At 44.3% G+C, this 15,673-nt stretch overlaps 1 protein-coding gene across 2 annotated transcripts in view; it reads right to left on the minus strand.

Moving 5' to 3' along the window:
* Positions 1–14,234: 14,234 nt before the first annotated feature.
* Positions 14,235–15,673, minus strand: part of DCAKD (dephospho-CoA kinase domain containing) — a 33,926-nt gene continuing 32,487 nt past the window's right edge. For both annotated transcript variants that reach the window (XM_089674574.1, XM_089674575.1), the window contains exon 5: positions 14,235–15,299. In XM_089674574.1, coding sequence (XP_089530700.1) covers positions 15,014–15,299 — 286 coding nt within the window. In that variant the 3' untranslated portion in view covers positions 14,235–15,013. The remainder of the gene's footprint in view (positions 15,300–15,673) is intronic.

The raw sequence follows: 15,673 nt of genomic DNA on the forward strand, positions 1-15,673 counted from the left end.
AAGTCCCATGAGGCATTGCAAGATTGACAGTTACAAGAATGACTCCCAAAGACCTGTGTGTCAGTGCTTGACACCTATTCAGCCATGCTCTCCCATTCTTGGAAGACCTAGTATGTCAAACTGGTGGCCCTCCAACTGTTGCCAAACTATAAGTCCCATGAGGCATTGCAAGATTGACAGTAACAAGCATGACTCCCAAAGACCTGTGTGTCAGTGCTTGACACCTATTCAGCCATGCTCTCCCATTCTTGGAAGACCTAGTATTTCTCCTGAAAGACCAAACATTGCAGTGGTTGAACAAAGGAAAGGTGAGTATGTGCAGCTAGGAAGGGTTACGTGATCCATTACGTACTCTGTATGGACAAAGCACTGGATCACTTTAAGACACTGCATTTTATCATTCACCAATTAGCCATACCATTATGCCACCAACCTAATATTAATTAGGTCCCCCTTTTGCCACTAAAACAGAGCTAACACGTCAAGGCATGAACTCCACTGGACCTCTGAAGGTATGCTGTGGTACCTGGCACCAAGCCATCAGTAGTTGATCCTTAAAATCTTGTAAGTGGGGCCTCCATGTATCGGACTTGTTTTTCTAGCACATCCCTCTGATGCTCGATTGGATTGAGATCTGGAGAATTTGAAGGTCACGTCAACACCTCAAAGACAACACCTTCTTCCATTGCCAGTCCTGATGCTCACATGACCATTGTAGGAGCTTTTGGCTTTGGACATGGGTCAGCATGGACACCCTTACCAGTCTGCGCCTGCGCAGCCCCATAGACAACAAATTGAGATGCACTGCATGTTCTGACACCTTTCTATCCCAACCAACATTAACTTTTTCAGTAATTTGAGCTATAGTAGGTCTTCTGTTGAATTGGACTACACGGGCCAGCCTTTGCTCCCCACTGCGCAGCCCCATGGACAACAAATTGAGATGCACTGTATGTTCTGACACCTTTCTATCCCAACCAACATTAACTTTTTCAGTAATTTGAGCTATAGTAGGTCTTCTGTTGAATTGGAATACACGTGCCGGCCTTTGCGCCCCACTGCGCAGCCCCATGGACAACAAATTGAGATGCACTGTATGTTCTGACACCTTTCTATCCCAACCAACATTAACTTTTTCAGTAATTAGTATATAGTAGGTCTTCTGTTGAATTGGACTACACAGGCCGGCCTTTGCGCCCCACTGCGCAGCCCCATAAACAACAAATTGAGATGCACTGTATGTTCTGACACCTTTCTATCCCAACCAACATTAACTTTTTCAGTAATTTGAGCTATAGTAGGTCTTCTGTTGAATTGGACTACACGGGCCGGCCTTTGCTCCCCACTGCGCAGCCCCATGAACAACAAATTGAGATGCACTGTATGTTCTGACACCTTTCTATCCCAACCAACATTAACTTTTTCAGTAATTATTATATAGTAGGTCTTCTGTTGAATTGGACTACACAGGCCGGCCTTTGCTCCCCATGTGCATCAGTCAGCCTTGGCCGCTCATGACCTTGTCACCAGTTTTCTGGTTTTCATTCCTTGGGCCACTTTTGGTAGGTCCTGACCACTGCAGACCGGTGACATCCTACAAGAACTGCAATTTAGAATGCTCTGACCCAGTCGTTTGTCCTTTACAATTTGGCCCTCAAAGTCACTTAAATCCTTATGCTTGCCCATTTTTTCTGCTTTTAGCATCAAAATATGACTGATGGGTGTAGGAGCTCAGTGCTTTTCCTGCTTCAGACCTGCTCAGCTGTGCCTTAGGTACATAGAAGGAGCAACCAACTGTCAATACCTGCATGTACCACAAATTTAGATACATGAGGAGGTCATAAAATCATAGAGCTTTTGTACTGATGGAGTTGTAATCATCCTAATGTTATATTAGCGTATCACCATGTGGTTATCTTAGATACAAACCGTGCTTCCCACGCAGTCAGTGCATCCTGCGTGCATAGAAGGGACTCTCACTGACACAAATGTAAATGGGGAAAATGCATGCAGAGCCTGAACAGCACATACCAGGAGCCAGGGGCTAAACCGACACACACTGAACGGATGAAGCACCAAAAAAGAAACAAACGCACAAACACTGATGTAATGTGACATACTCAGTGACACTCAGCCATCCACAGATATGCTAAAACACACTGATGTGTGCTTGTCATGGGGACGTTCCGGGTGACATCTAGAAAGTGACATGTTTTTACAAGCACACATTGAGACAACTAACATGTCCTATAAGCCATCACCGTGTGAAAATGACACCAACCTACAGTAAATATAGCCTGTTCATTTATAGTTGGCTGTATCTAAAATGAAAGCAGATACAACCTCTGTGGGGGCTCATTCACACTGCTCCAATGCGTTCACGTGCAGGATTTCAAGCGCTACCATGCATGGCTTTAAGTCAGTCCATCCGTTTTGAATGGGCTGAAAACACACTGCAATGCATATTTTAGCAGAGATGCACTATTTTGTTTAACAGAGGGCACCACAGATGGTTCACATTGGCTTGTGGTGTGCTACAATGCACGCTTGTTGTGGTACGCTGGTTGGGTGCATTGGAGGGATATTTAAAGTTGAATTTTAATCTGTTTATATGTTTCCTTTCCTGGTTCTTCTATACCCAGTATCATCATCACTGTCTCTGTGCTTCTCTATGCAATGCAGACAGGTCATGGCTGGTGGGAGGTGCCGACAGGGTTCCGTACATAGCTTCCTGAAATCAGGAAGCTGTGATAAAAGCCTAGATGTGATGCTAAGCCTCCATGATTGAAAGAACTGAATTCTAATGAATGAAAAGCGTAGGACAGGGGCAATCAGGCTAGGGAGGAATGGGCTAGATAATGCAGGATGTCCTACAGGACTGTAAGTGAGTCAGGCTCTGTCTGACTTGCTGCAGACTAAGCAATTTCAGTACAGGAAAGGAGCTTGTACAGCTGTGTAAGTGTGCATGACCTGTCCGAAACTGTCTGACCTGCTTTGTTTAGGGTTTCTTTGGATTCTTTTGGACCCATTGTGCAAATCAAATGCAGTTGTCCCACGTCTACTTACACAGAGCTCACAATCAAAACCCGCCAATGCTAACCCTTAGGCACCAGTTCTGCTAACCCTTAGGCACCAATTCTGCTAAACCTTATGCATCGGTTCTGCTAACCTTTAGGCACCAATTTTCCTAACCCTTAGGCACCAGTTCTGCTAAACCTTAGGTAAGATTTCTGCTAACCCTTTAGGCACCAATTCTGCTAACCCTTAGGCACCAGGTCTGCTATCTCTTAGGCACCAGTTCTGCTAACCCTTTAGGCACCAATTCTGCTAACCCTTAGGCACCAGTTCTGCTAACCTTTAGGCACTAATTCTGCTAACCCTTAGGCAACAAATCTGCTAACCCTTAGATACCAATTAATTTAACCCTTAGGCACCAGTTCTGAAACCCTTAGGCACCAGTTCTGCTAGCTCTTAGGCACCAACTCTGCTAACCCTTAGGTACCAATTCTGCTAACCCATAGGTAGCAATTAAGTTAACCCTTAGGTACCAGTTCTGCTAACCCTTTGGTTCCAGTTCTGCTACCCTTAGGCACCAACTCTGCTAACCCTTAGGCAACAACTCTGCTAACCCTTAGATACCAATTAAGTTAACCCTTGGGCACCAGTTCTGCTAACCCTTAGGCACCAGTTCTGCTAACCCTTAGGCACCAGTTCTGCTAACCCTTAGGCACCAGTTCTGCTAGCTCTTAGGCACCAACTCTGCTAACCCTTAGGTACCAATTCTGCTAACCCATAGGTACCAATTAAGTTAACCCTTAGGTACCAGTTCTGCTAACCCTTTGGTACCAGTTCTGCTACCCTTAGGCACCAACTCTGCTAACCCTTAGGTACCAATTCTGCTAAACTTTAGGTACCAATTCTGCTAACTCCTAGGTACCAAATATGTTACCCTTAGGTACCAGTTCTGCTAACCCTTAGGTACCAATTTTGGTTTTGTATGCCAACAGTCTGGTACGTGAAAGAGTAAGTATGCAGAGCTCACAATCAAAGCCCATCAACGCTAACCCTTGGGCACCAATTATACCTTTGTATGGACAGCTGAACAATCTGGCCAGTGAAGAAGTATGTACGCAGAGCTAACAATCAAAGCCCATCAACCTTAACTCTTAGGCACCAATTCTGCCTTTGCATGGACAGCTCAACAGTTTGGTCAGTGAAGGAGGCAGTTTGGTTTGATTTAACTTAAGCCGGAAATAGATGGATTGAAATTCAGCAGGTTCAGCAGAGACCATATAAATTTCATGATAAAATCCATGTGCGGCCCCTCATACTCAACAGAAGTTGATCTAACAATCAACTTCTGTCCAATGAGCTTGTTGGAAATCTTTTCTCAATCAGCAACTGCAGCCATAGGGTCAACACTGTCAATGTCTCAGCAGGGATGATTCCTCTGTCCACCTCGATTGTGTGGATGGAGGAATCGGTACGTTTTTTGGGCTGAATGAAAAAAAGAAAAGATCCCTCTATGGCCAGCCTTAGGCTCACCATAGACATGAGATAAAGGTCAGATATCTGATTCAAACCAACCAAACCTTCCCTACCAGGAACCATTCCATAAACATGCACAATTGTTTCTTCAGACGCTATCCCTGTCTAACTGGTCTCCAGCAGAGAAGTTATCTTTGACTCCAATTCATCTGTCTGACTTCTAATGTTATCGAGAATGGCTACTGCCAGAGGGGTCTCCACAGTCAATAAACCTGCACACTCAGCCATATAACTATGTACGTTTATGAAGGAAGGATTTTTCAGCAGCGAATATTGCTGTTTATGATCTTTTAGTCAGATAAATGCCACAAAAAAAATGGCGTGACTCATATAAAAAGCTTTATCAACCAACATGTTTTCTAATAAAGGTGGCTGGCACAGCGTCCAATCTATAAAAATCACACACATTGCCAGCCATTGAAGCGTATATGTCTGGCATGGTTGTGTGTGTGTGGGCACCTTCTCCTGTCTGGCAAAGCGGGTGACAGGTCTGGCATTGAATAGGAGAAAACCTATGGAGATTTCTGGAGATATTGCAAAGAGGACTGGCAAACAGCTAAGTGAGGAGGAAGATGTTCATAGAACTCGGCTGGAGAGGCTTTGTGGATTCCCAGACGAGAAGTGCCAAACCATGCCTGATCATCACACATCGAGGATAAAAATGGACCCATTGCATTTTCATTGAAAATGTCTTGGGCTTGCCATGGGTTACTGCACACTGATGCTCTCAGCAGTTCCGAATAAAGTTGGACATAGCTAAGAGTCAAATAAATTAGATGTATGCTAATGAGGGAACTCTACTGATCATAAAGTACTTGTGGGGCAGTGCCAAGAGCAGCAGGGTCGGGGGTACCAAGCCTCAAATTGTACTAAAACTTTTTTTTTAATTTTTACTAGTTTTGGCATTTGTGGAAATTTGAAAGGGTGTACAGGTAGTTTTTAGAGGAACCACAAGACTCACTATCGTCATGTTGTTGCTGATATCCGGTGCTGTGTTGGAAAGATTGACCCTCATGTCCCAACTAACAATGTTTTTCCAAACAGTAAATGAGGGAAACGTCTATAACCACCCACATTCGGGTCCTTCAAGGTTCATTGGATCAAGTGGAAAATGTTTTCTTCCAGATCTGCTTTTCCTGACCTGACCAGATGGGATAGACAGACACATGTCCACTTACATCTGGCTACCCATAGGGATTTCATGGGTCCCTTTTTCAAAATCGGAATGGACACGGTGTCACATAGGTGATATGCATTTCTGTTCTGATCCGACTCACTAGGGGATGAGTCTAGCAGATGGAACATAGGGCGCTCGCATGAAAGGGACCATCGATTTGACACTTTAAGGGCTTGTTGATACATGAGGTTGGGGGCCGGTAAAACTCGCAGTTGAATAACTGTTTTACTTCCACCCCCCCAACCACTACCCCCTTTAGCTGGCTGGGGGTGTACACATGCCATGGCCACAATGTCTCGCTTCATGGCTGTGGAAGGAAATACCCCGTGTTGCTACCGCTTGCCAATCCCGACCTCTTCAAGTAAATAAGGCCATTCTGCAAGCGCCCCGCAACCATGTGCAATGCATGTGGTTGTGGCGCGATAATGCAGTGATAAAAGGGTTAAAGCAGATGATGAGAATACAGTACCTCCTCATTGCTTGTCAAATGCTCTCTGAAGTGCGATACAAACAGCAATCACACTTCAGAGAGCCCTAAGAGTAGCTGTGATAATAAAACAGACAGCATACTGGCCCAAACAGCACATTCTAGTATTAGATGTTAATCAAATAATCATATGACAGGCAGGCATTATTGTCCAGGTTTGATTAGGGCAGCATGTCGCCACAGCCATCGCCCCGCATATAGTCACAGCCATCACTTGCCATTGACATTTCATCAAAGCAAACATGGCAGGTCATTGGTATTAGAAATATAGAATTTTTTTAATAAACTGCGTTGGATGCTTAATGTCAATCTTTATTGTGAAGACTGATGATCAATATAGGCCTGGCTCAGGTAGCTGCCATTGCTGTGCTGTCTAGACATGTGCACTGTTGATAATATGAGCACGTGTGTGTCTGCGGCTATTGGCCCTGCATTGTATTTGATGACATCAAAAGTGCCTGCGACTTCCAGAGCACCTTAGACAAGAGGCTGCAGAGGCCGGTCTTAACCTCCCTGGCAGTATTCCCGAGTGTAGCTCGGGGTTAACTTTCAGTACCAAAAGCACTAACCCCGAGCTACACTCAGGATTACCCTGCAGCGTTGCTCAGGGATTCCCTCCAGCACTTACCTTGTCCTTCGCTCCCGCGATGTCCCCCCTGCAGCATCCCCGGCCATCTCCTCCGGCCGATGCCAGCATCTGGCTTCCGGGTTCTGTTCCCTGCAAGCGTTGGGATGTACGGGGGACGGAAATGCAAAAATTTTAAAAGTGACATTCACTAAATTCACTAAAATCACATAGTATAACATTCCTGTATCAAACCATTTCACATACATTTTGTCCCGAGTGCTTTGTCCTGTGCCCTGCCTGCATTTGTACCGTTCTTTCTGCCTGGAAACGTCCATGGTGTCCAAAAAGCGTCCCTTTAGGTCAAAAGCGGTTTTAGACCGGCTAGAGAACAGCGATAGTAAATTAGAACCACTTGCAGAATTGAGTGATAATGATTTGTGAGGAAATTCGTCATCAGACACTGAAAACGATTCTGCAACTTTGCTCAGTGATGTGCGAACTTGGAGCTATATTTTAAATGTTAGTGTTTTTGGTTTGATTATATTATTGAATTAAATTTATTATTATTATATTATTATTTTTTATGATTATTATATTATAATTTATGATTTCATGTTTCATATTTTATCATACTCTACTAGACTCTTGTTCGGACAGATTTCAGTGAGTTATTCCTAAGAATTATAGGCCTACAATAAAAAAACAACATATTTCCATGCAAAAAAATGTACCGCTTTGAGCACAGAAATATTGACATAATCAGACCGCTAGGGAACCTGCAGGAGCAAGGGATTAGGTAAGTAAAAGTCCTTGTTACTGATACCCTAAATATAAATGAGCATTTAGCCCTTGAAGTGCAGGAGATTTCCTGCTGAAAGGGTGGATTTTTCTTTCCCTAAGAATTCAGGTTTAATTGCACTCTGTTGAGAATGCAGCAGCAGGAGGGAGACCACATAGTGCAATGAACTCCAAGGGAGAGAGTGTGATGAGTGGGAGGTGCTTAGTAGTAAGGGTGGGGCTTAGTGCGGAAGAAGGGGGTTGATCCTCAGTGCTAATAGTAAGAACAGCCCTGTATAAATGATGGAAACAGTGGCGGACTGACCATTCGAGCACTCAGGCACTGCCCGAGGACCCAGGGTCAGTAGGGGGCCCCATGAAATGCCCCTGATACCTTTTATAGGCTTTTTTGGGTGTGCTTTGAGTGTGGGCAAGGACACAGGAGCCCCACGATCCCCTATTTCCCAGGGGCCCCATGAGTTGTCAGTCCGCCCCTGGATGGAAATGATGATTTAGGTAGAGTGACCCTTTAAATAAGGGTGTGTGTTCTCAGTGGCAGCCTGTCTTGTGTCAATGTACATTGGGGTATTGTGTTCATCTCTTCTTTAGTGGTAATAATGGTTTGTCCGTGTCCAGCAACTCCTGGGTTACATGTTCAGCACTCCGATCACGTAACCAGAGAGAGATGTGCTGTGACGGCCATAGGACTGGGTGGTCTCCCTCCTTTCCGCTGATCCGTGTTTGATCAGGAAAAGAACAATCTGATAAAATCCGCCCCCTGCCCCTTCTCCTGGGTCGATAAACACCTCTCATCTTCACTAACAAGCAGCGAAAACCAAACTGTGTCACACTGCCACCCGCTGACCACATTGGAAACTTTCATTCGCAGCAGCATATCACCAATCATAGATACAAGCCTCCGCACTCAGTATACCTGACTCTTTAAAGGAGATGTAAACCCAAATCTCATATAAGCATTAACATGCTAATGTCATTCAGTATTTTTAAATCTGCAGCTTTTAATAAAATATGACCTGGTGATCCTGCCATGAAGGTCTTGGTTCAGGCATTTCCTGTTATCGGGCAACATCCTCTATTTTCAAAATACGTTCCTGCAGTGTCACCCTGTCATACAGGCTTCTGATAGAGATTATGGGGTTGATTTATTAAATCTGGAGAGTGCAAAATCTGGTGCAGCTGTGCATGGTAGCCAATCAGCTTCTAACTTCAGCTTGTTCAATTACGCTTTGACCAAAAAATTTGGAAGCTGATTGGTTTCTATGCAGAACTGCAACTGATTTTGTATTCCCCAGTTTTAGTAAATCAACCCCTATAAGTGCCCGTTTCGACACCCGTTGTCACCATCAAGAAATCCATCCTGAGAAATGCCATGCAGCCATCGTCGGAGTGCAAGTTGAGAAATGCCATGCAGCCATTGTGGGGGTGCAAGCTGAGAAATGCCATGCAGCCATTGTGGGGGTGCAAGCTGAGAAATGCCATGCAGCCAATGTGGGGGTACAAGCTGAGAAATGCCATGCAGCCATTGTGGGGGTACAAGCTGAGAAATGCCATGCAGCCATTGCCGGAGAGCATGCTGAGAAATGCCATGCAGCCATTGTGGGGGTACAAGCTGAGAAATGCCATGCAGCCATTGTGGGGGTACAAGCTGAGAAATGCCATGCAGCCATTGCCAGAGTGCATGCTGAGAAATGCCAAGCAGCCATTGCCAGAGTGCATGCTGAGAAATGCCAAGCAGCCATTGTGGGGGTGCAAGCTGAGAAATGCCAAGCAGCCATTGCCAGAGTGCATGCTGAGAAATGCCAAGCAGCCATTGCCGGAGTGCATGCTGAGAAATGCCATGCAGCCATTGTGGGGGTACAAGCTGAGAAATGCCAAGCAGCCATTGCCAGAGTGCATGCTGAGAAATACCATGCAGCCATTGTGGGGGTGCAAGCTGAGAAATGCCATGCAGCCATTGTGGGGGTGCAAGCTGAGAAATACCATGCAGCCATTGTGGAGGTGCAAGCTGAGAAATGCCATGCAGCCATTATGGGGGTGCAAGCTGAGAAATGCCATGCAGCCATTGTGGGGGTGCAAGCTGAGAAATGCCATGCTGCCATTGTGGGGGTGCAAGCTGAGAAATGCCATGCAGCCATTGTGGGGGTGCAAGCTGAGAAATGCCATGCAGCCATTGTGGGGGTGCAAGCTGAGAAATGCCATGCAGCCATCGCCGGAGTGCATGCTGAGAAATGCCATGTAGCCATTGCCAGAGTGTATGCTGAGAAATGCCATGTAGCCATTGCCGGAGTGCATGCTGAGAAATGCTAAGCAGCCATTGTGGGGGTGCAAGCTGAGTAATGCCATGCAGCCATCGCCGGATTGCATGCTGAGAAACGCCATGTAGCCATTGTGGGGGTGACAGCTGAGAAATGCCAAGCAGCCATTGTGGGGGTACAAGCTGAGAAATGCCATGCAGCCATTGTTGGAGTGCATGCAGAGAAATGCCATGCAGCCATTGTTGGAGTGCATGCAGAGAAATGCCATGCTGCCGCTGTCAGAGTGCATGTACACAAAAAAGTCTGCAAAGAGACTGCAGGGGATCAGCAGTACTAAAACGCAAAAAAAGGATTAAAAAAACCCTGAAAATAAGTACTCTATTAAAATGATACACCATGCTTTAGTCACCTAAGTGTCCTCAGATCGGGTTTACATTTACACTATAGTGCCAAAAGTATTGGGGCGGCTGCCTTTCCACGCACATGAACTGTAATGGCATCCCAGTCTTAGTCCGTAGGGTTCAATATTGAGTTGTCCCGCCCTTTGCAGCTATAACAGCTTCAACTCTTCTGGGAACGCTGTCAAAAAAGGTTTAGGAGGGTGTCTATGGGAATGTTGGACCATTCTTCCAGAAGTACATTTGTGAGATCAGGCATTGATGTCGGACGAGAAGGCCTGGTTCACAGTCTCCGCTCTAATTCATCCCAAAGGTGTTCTACTGGGTTGAGGTCAGGACTCTGCAGGCCAGTCAAGTTCCTCCACCCCAATCTCGCTCCTCCATGTCTTTATGGACCTTGCTTTGTGAACTGGTGCGTATTCATGTTGGAACAGGAAGAGGCCATCCCCAAACTGTTCCCACAAAGTTGGGAGCATGAAATTGTCCAAAATGTCTTGGTATGCTGACGGCTTAAGAGTTCCCTTCACTGGAACTAGGTGGCCAAGCCCAACCCCTGAAAAACAACCCCACACCATAATCCCCCCTCCACCAAACTTTACACTTGGCACAATGCAGTAAGGCAACTACTGTTCTTCTGGCAACTGCCAAACCCAGACACATCCATCTGATTGCCTGATAGAGAAGCGTGATAGGTCACTCCAGAGAACACGTCTCCACTGCTCTAGAGTCCAGTGGCAGCGTGCTTTACACCACTGCATCCAACACATTGCATTGCACTTGGTGATGTAAGGCTTGGATGCAGCTGGTTGGCCATGGAAACGCATTCCATGAAGCTCTCTACGCACTGTTGTTGTACTAATCTGAAGGTCACATGAAGTTTGGAGGTCTTTAGCTATTGAGTCTGTAGACAATTGGTGCCTTTCGGCGCACTGTGCGCTTCAGCATGCGCTGACCACGCTCTGTCTTTTTACCACACTGAGTTGCTGTCGTTCCCAGTTGCTTCAACTTTGTTATAATCCCACTAACAGTTGACCGTGGAATATTTAGTAGCCAGGAAATGTCACAGATGGACTTATTGCACAGGTGGCAACCTATCACGGTACCACGTTTGAATTCACTGAGCTCGAGAGCGACCCATTCTTTCACAATGTTTTGTAGAAGCAGTCTGCATGCCTAGGTGATGATTTTATACACCTGTGGCGATGGAGGTGATTGGAACACCTGAGTCCAATGGTTTGTAGGGGTGGCCCAATATTTTTGCCAATATAGTGTACTTTAAAGTCAGTGAATCATTGACACTAACATGAGACATAGACATAAGATTGGGGTTGAAAAAGTAATCAAAAGTTGACTGCAAAACATGTAATACTCTCTTTTTTTGCTCTCTTTCTCCTCCTCACCATTTAGCTCCCACAGCCTGAAATATGTTACAATGGCAGCACTGTGAACACTACACTCTAACAGGTTCACAGAACAGAACCTTCCACTTTCAGTCTGAATCGTGGGGAGCTGAATTATGGAAAAACAATGGATTACTAGCAGCATTTAAAATTAAATGAACATATTTTAATAACTGCCAGCAGTACCTGGGCTATTTTTTGGCACAAATTATTAAATATCAGGGTGCGTTCCTTTTTAAATGTCTGTAATTTTTGGAATGAGGGGAAACTTCCCTCCAGAGAATAACCACCATACATACAGTTGTGTTCAAAATAATAGCAGTGTGTTAAAAAACGTGAATAAAGCTCAAAATCCTTCTAATAGGTTTTATTTCCATCCACACAAATGCATTGGGAACACGACACATTCTATTCCAAATCAAAACATGAAGACAAATATATCAAATTTGTGTTGTTTCTCTAAAAAAATTGAAGAAAAGTGAATATTAGACTGTTCAAAAAAATAGCAGTGTTTGTATTCTTCTTTACAAACTCAAACATTCACTATATAAACTGAAAAATGTTTGAAGATTTTGCTTTCCTTTGAATGACTTAATGAATATTTGGTTGTAGTCGCACTGTTTCTGAGAACTGCTGTACATCTGTGTTGCATGGAGTCACCCAACTTCTGGCACCTGTGATCAGGTATTCCAGCCCAGGATGATTGGACTACATTCCACAGTTCTTCTCTATTTCTTGGTTTTGCCTCAGAAACTGCATTTTTGATGTCACCCCACAAGTTTTCTATTGGATTAAGATCCGGGGATTGGGCTGGCCACTCCATAACGTCAATCTTGTTGGTCTGGAACCAAGATGTTGCACGTTTACTGGTGTGTTTGGGGTCGTTGTCTTGTTGGAACACCCATTTCAAGGGCATTTCCTCTTCAGCATAAGGCAGCATGACCTCTTCAAGTATTCTGATGTATTCAAACTGATCCATGATCCCTGGTATGCAATAAATAGGCCCAACACCGTAGTATGAGAAACATCCCCATATCATGATGCTTGCACCACCATGCTTCACTGTCTTCACAGTGTACTGTGGCTTGAATTCAGTGTTTGGGGGTCGTCTGACAAACTTTCTCTGGCCACTAGACCCAAAAAGAACAATCTTACTTTCATCAGTCCACAAAATGTTGCGCCATTTCTCTTTAGGCCAGTCAACGTGCTCTTTGGCAAATTGTAACCTTCAGCACGTCTTTTTTTCAACAGTGGGACTTTGCGGGGGCTTCTTGCAGATAGCTTGGCTTCACATAGGCGTCTTCTAATTGTAACAGTACTCACAGGGAACTTTACACCTTCTTTGATCTTCCTGGAGCTGATTGTTGGCTGAGTCCTTGAAACTTTGGCTATTCTTCTATCCATTCGAATGGTAGTTTTTCGCTTTCTTCCACGTCTTTCAGGTTTTGGTTGCCATTTTAAAGCATTTGCGATCATTTTAGCTGAGCAGCCTATCATTTTCTGCACTTCCTTATATGTTTTCCTCTCTCCAATCAACTTTTTAATCAAGGTACGCTGTTCTTCTGAACAATGTCTGCAACGACCCATTTCCCTCAGAATTTCAGAGAGAAATGCACTGTAACCAGCATGTACAACATTTGCTGCCTTCCTTCCTTAAATAAGGGCAATAATTGCCACCTGTTTTTCAAAGAATGAATGACCTCACTAATAGAACTCCACACTGCTATTATTTTGAACATGCCCCTTTCAATGAGTGATTCAATTACACAGAATCAGCAGCATGCATGTCATGACTGTTGGGTCTGTTGGATTTCTATTACTCTGCTACACCTGCTAGTAAATTATTTGCCATGTAGAAATATCATTTCTACCAAAAACAGTGATTGATCCGGTTAGTGATGTCTGACTGCTATTATTTTGAACACAACTGTATATATCCTACTTTGTTTGGTGCTTTGGCCTTCATTCCACTCCATTTTGGCTGAAAATAATTGTCACTTATCCTGGTATGTTAGCTGGATTAAACCTCTTGTCATTTGAGTTTGACATGCCTGTTTTAAATGTTTAGTCCACTCAAATGAGGTATTTCAGTGGCTTGCAAAGAAAGGTCTGCACATGGCAGAATTTGCTGCGTATGTACATTTCTAGCATTTGTGTACCTTCGTTTGCCATTAAAACTTACTACCAGCTGCAGTGCCGTGACATCAGCAGCTCTTTACATGGAAAGCACTGAACTCACCAGTTGCAAAGAGTACTCACGAGATTCCTAGAGACTGGTTGGTCTTTACCCCATTCCCTACTCTATCAAAAACGAAAAATTTGGGTAAAGATAGACTTTCAACAGTATTTTAAATCAGCTCATAAGTGGACAAAGTTTTTTCTAGATGGTAGGTCTTCATGGAAAGCACTGAACTCACCAGTTGCAAAGAGTACTCATGAGATTCCTAGAGACTGGTTGGTCTTTACCCCGTTCCCTACTCTATCAAAAACGAAAAGTTTGGGTACAGATAGACTTTCAACTGTATTTTAAATCAGCTCATATGTGGACAAAGTTTTTTCTAGATGGTAGGCCTTCTTTAAGAACAAAACTTAGAATAAAACACTTGTTTACCTAATTATTTTATTGTCTTATTCCTTGAACCAGAGATTAAATAGTCCAGGTTTCAGAATTTCTCTTTTAAAATCAAAATGACAGAAAATAAAATGCATTAACAATCCTTGCTATATTTTATAAAATCCATAAAAATTACTTGCGGAGCTGTTAGTTAAAAAATAAGCTACTTATTGATCTGTGGAAGACTGACAAATACAAGGGTTTACCTTTTTTCTGAATTCTATAAATTGTAAACCTTTTTTTTGGCTTTGATAAGAAGTGATGGAGACTAAAGCTGGCCATACAGTGATCACAATTTGGTTGGTTTTAGACGCCATCCGAACTTGTTAGTGTATGGCTGTTCCTGCTCGACAGAAGTCAAATGCTTGATCAACCTCTGTCGAAGGGACATGCTGGAAAACCTTTCAATTAACGGGCTGTAGGTCCCGCTGTCAAAATACCATGTCCTAATGAGTGGATTCCTCCATCCACATCATCTGTGTGGATGGAGGGATCTGTTCAGAAAACAAAACAATTGTTTATGGCCAGCTTTAAGGGCTGATGATTTTCAACAGACATCCAGCAGAGGAAGTTATAAAGCATGGATGGATGCAAGATTAGTTCTACCTGAGCTGCACACATGAATTTGGTAATCTTTCTTGCCTTCCAGCACATTTTAGGCTATCTGGGAAATACACTGTTAAAAGCAGTTAAAATTCTTTTCAAGGCATGTACAAGAAAACAAAAATGATCACAGTCATTAGGTCACATTGCCCTAGTCTTGGCTCACTACTGCCATAATCGCCGAACAAGGTGCCACATTAAAGCCACAAGCCCAGCAGCCATGGCCACTGCGGCAATTCGAGTCGGTAGATAGCCTAAGGATGACTCCAGTTTAGCGTGGAGTTGTAGAACTTGCCGCCTTGTGCTGTCTCTGTCTCCGGAGTTGTCGATAACATGATCAGCAAGTGGCAGTTTGCTGTCAATTGGTAACTGTGCTGCTAGACGGTTCTGGACCTCCTCCTTTGACAGGCCACTCCTCCGTATCAGCCGCTCCACTTGCGTCTGGGGGTCACTGCCAAACACAAAACAGGAACAACAAAGCTTGTGTCAAAAATCAGATAATGGTTCCTTGTGTCTCTATGAAGCCTCTTGAATCCACGGCCCTGGCTGTACATGGCCCTCAACGTCAGCCAAAACTGAGATTAAAGTGGAGTTCCACTCCAAAAACTGTAGCTGCTGACTTTTAAAAAACAGCCACTTACCTGTCCCTCGGTCCCATGGTGTGTCCTCCACAGCTCGTTTCACCGGCCATCCTGTATTCCAGGAGGCCGGCATCTTCAGTGTGGGCAACCAGCTGTGATAGCTTGCAGCTTCACAGCCGGGTACCCACTGCGCATGCACGTGTAGCTCTGCGCTTCATGAATGGTCCTGTAGTCTTCTGGGACC

This window comes from Staurois parvus, unplaced genomic scaffold (genome assembly GCF_062004578.1).
Source record: "Staurois parvus isolate SC_StPar_1 unplaced genomic scaffold, SC_StPar_1.0 ptg000151l, whole genome shotgun sequence".
NCBI classification, from domain to species: Eukaryota; Metazoa; Chordata; class Amphibia; order Anura; family Ranidae; genus Staurois; species Staurois parvus.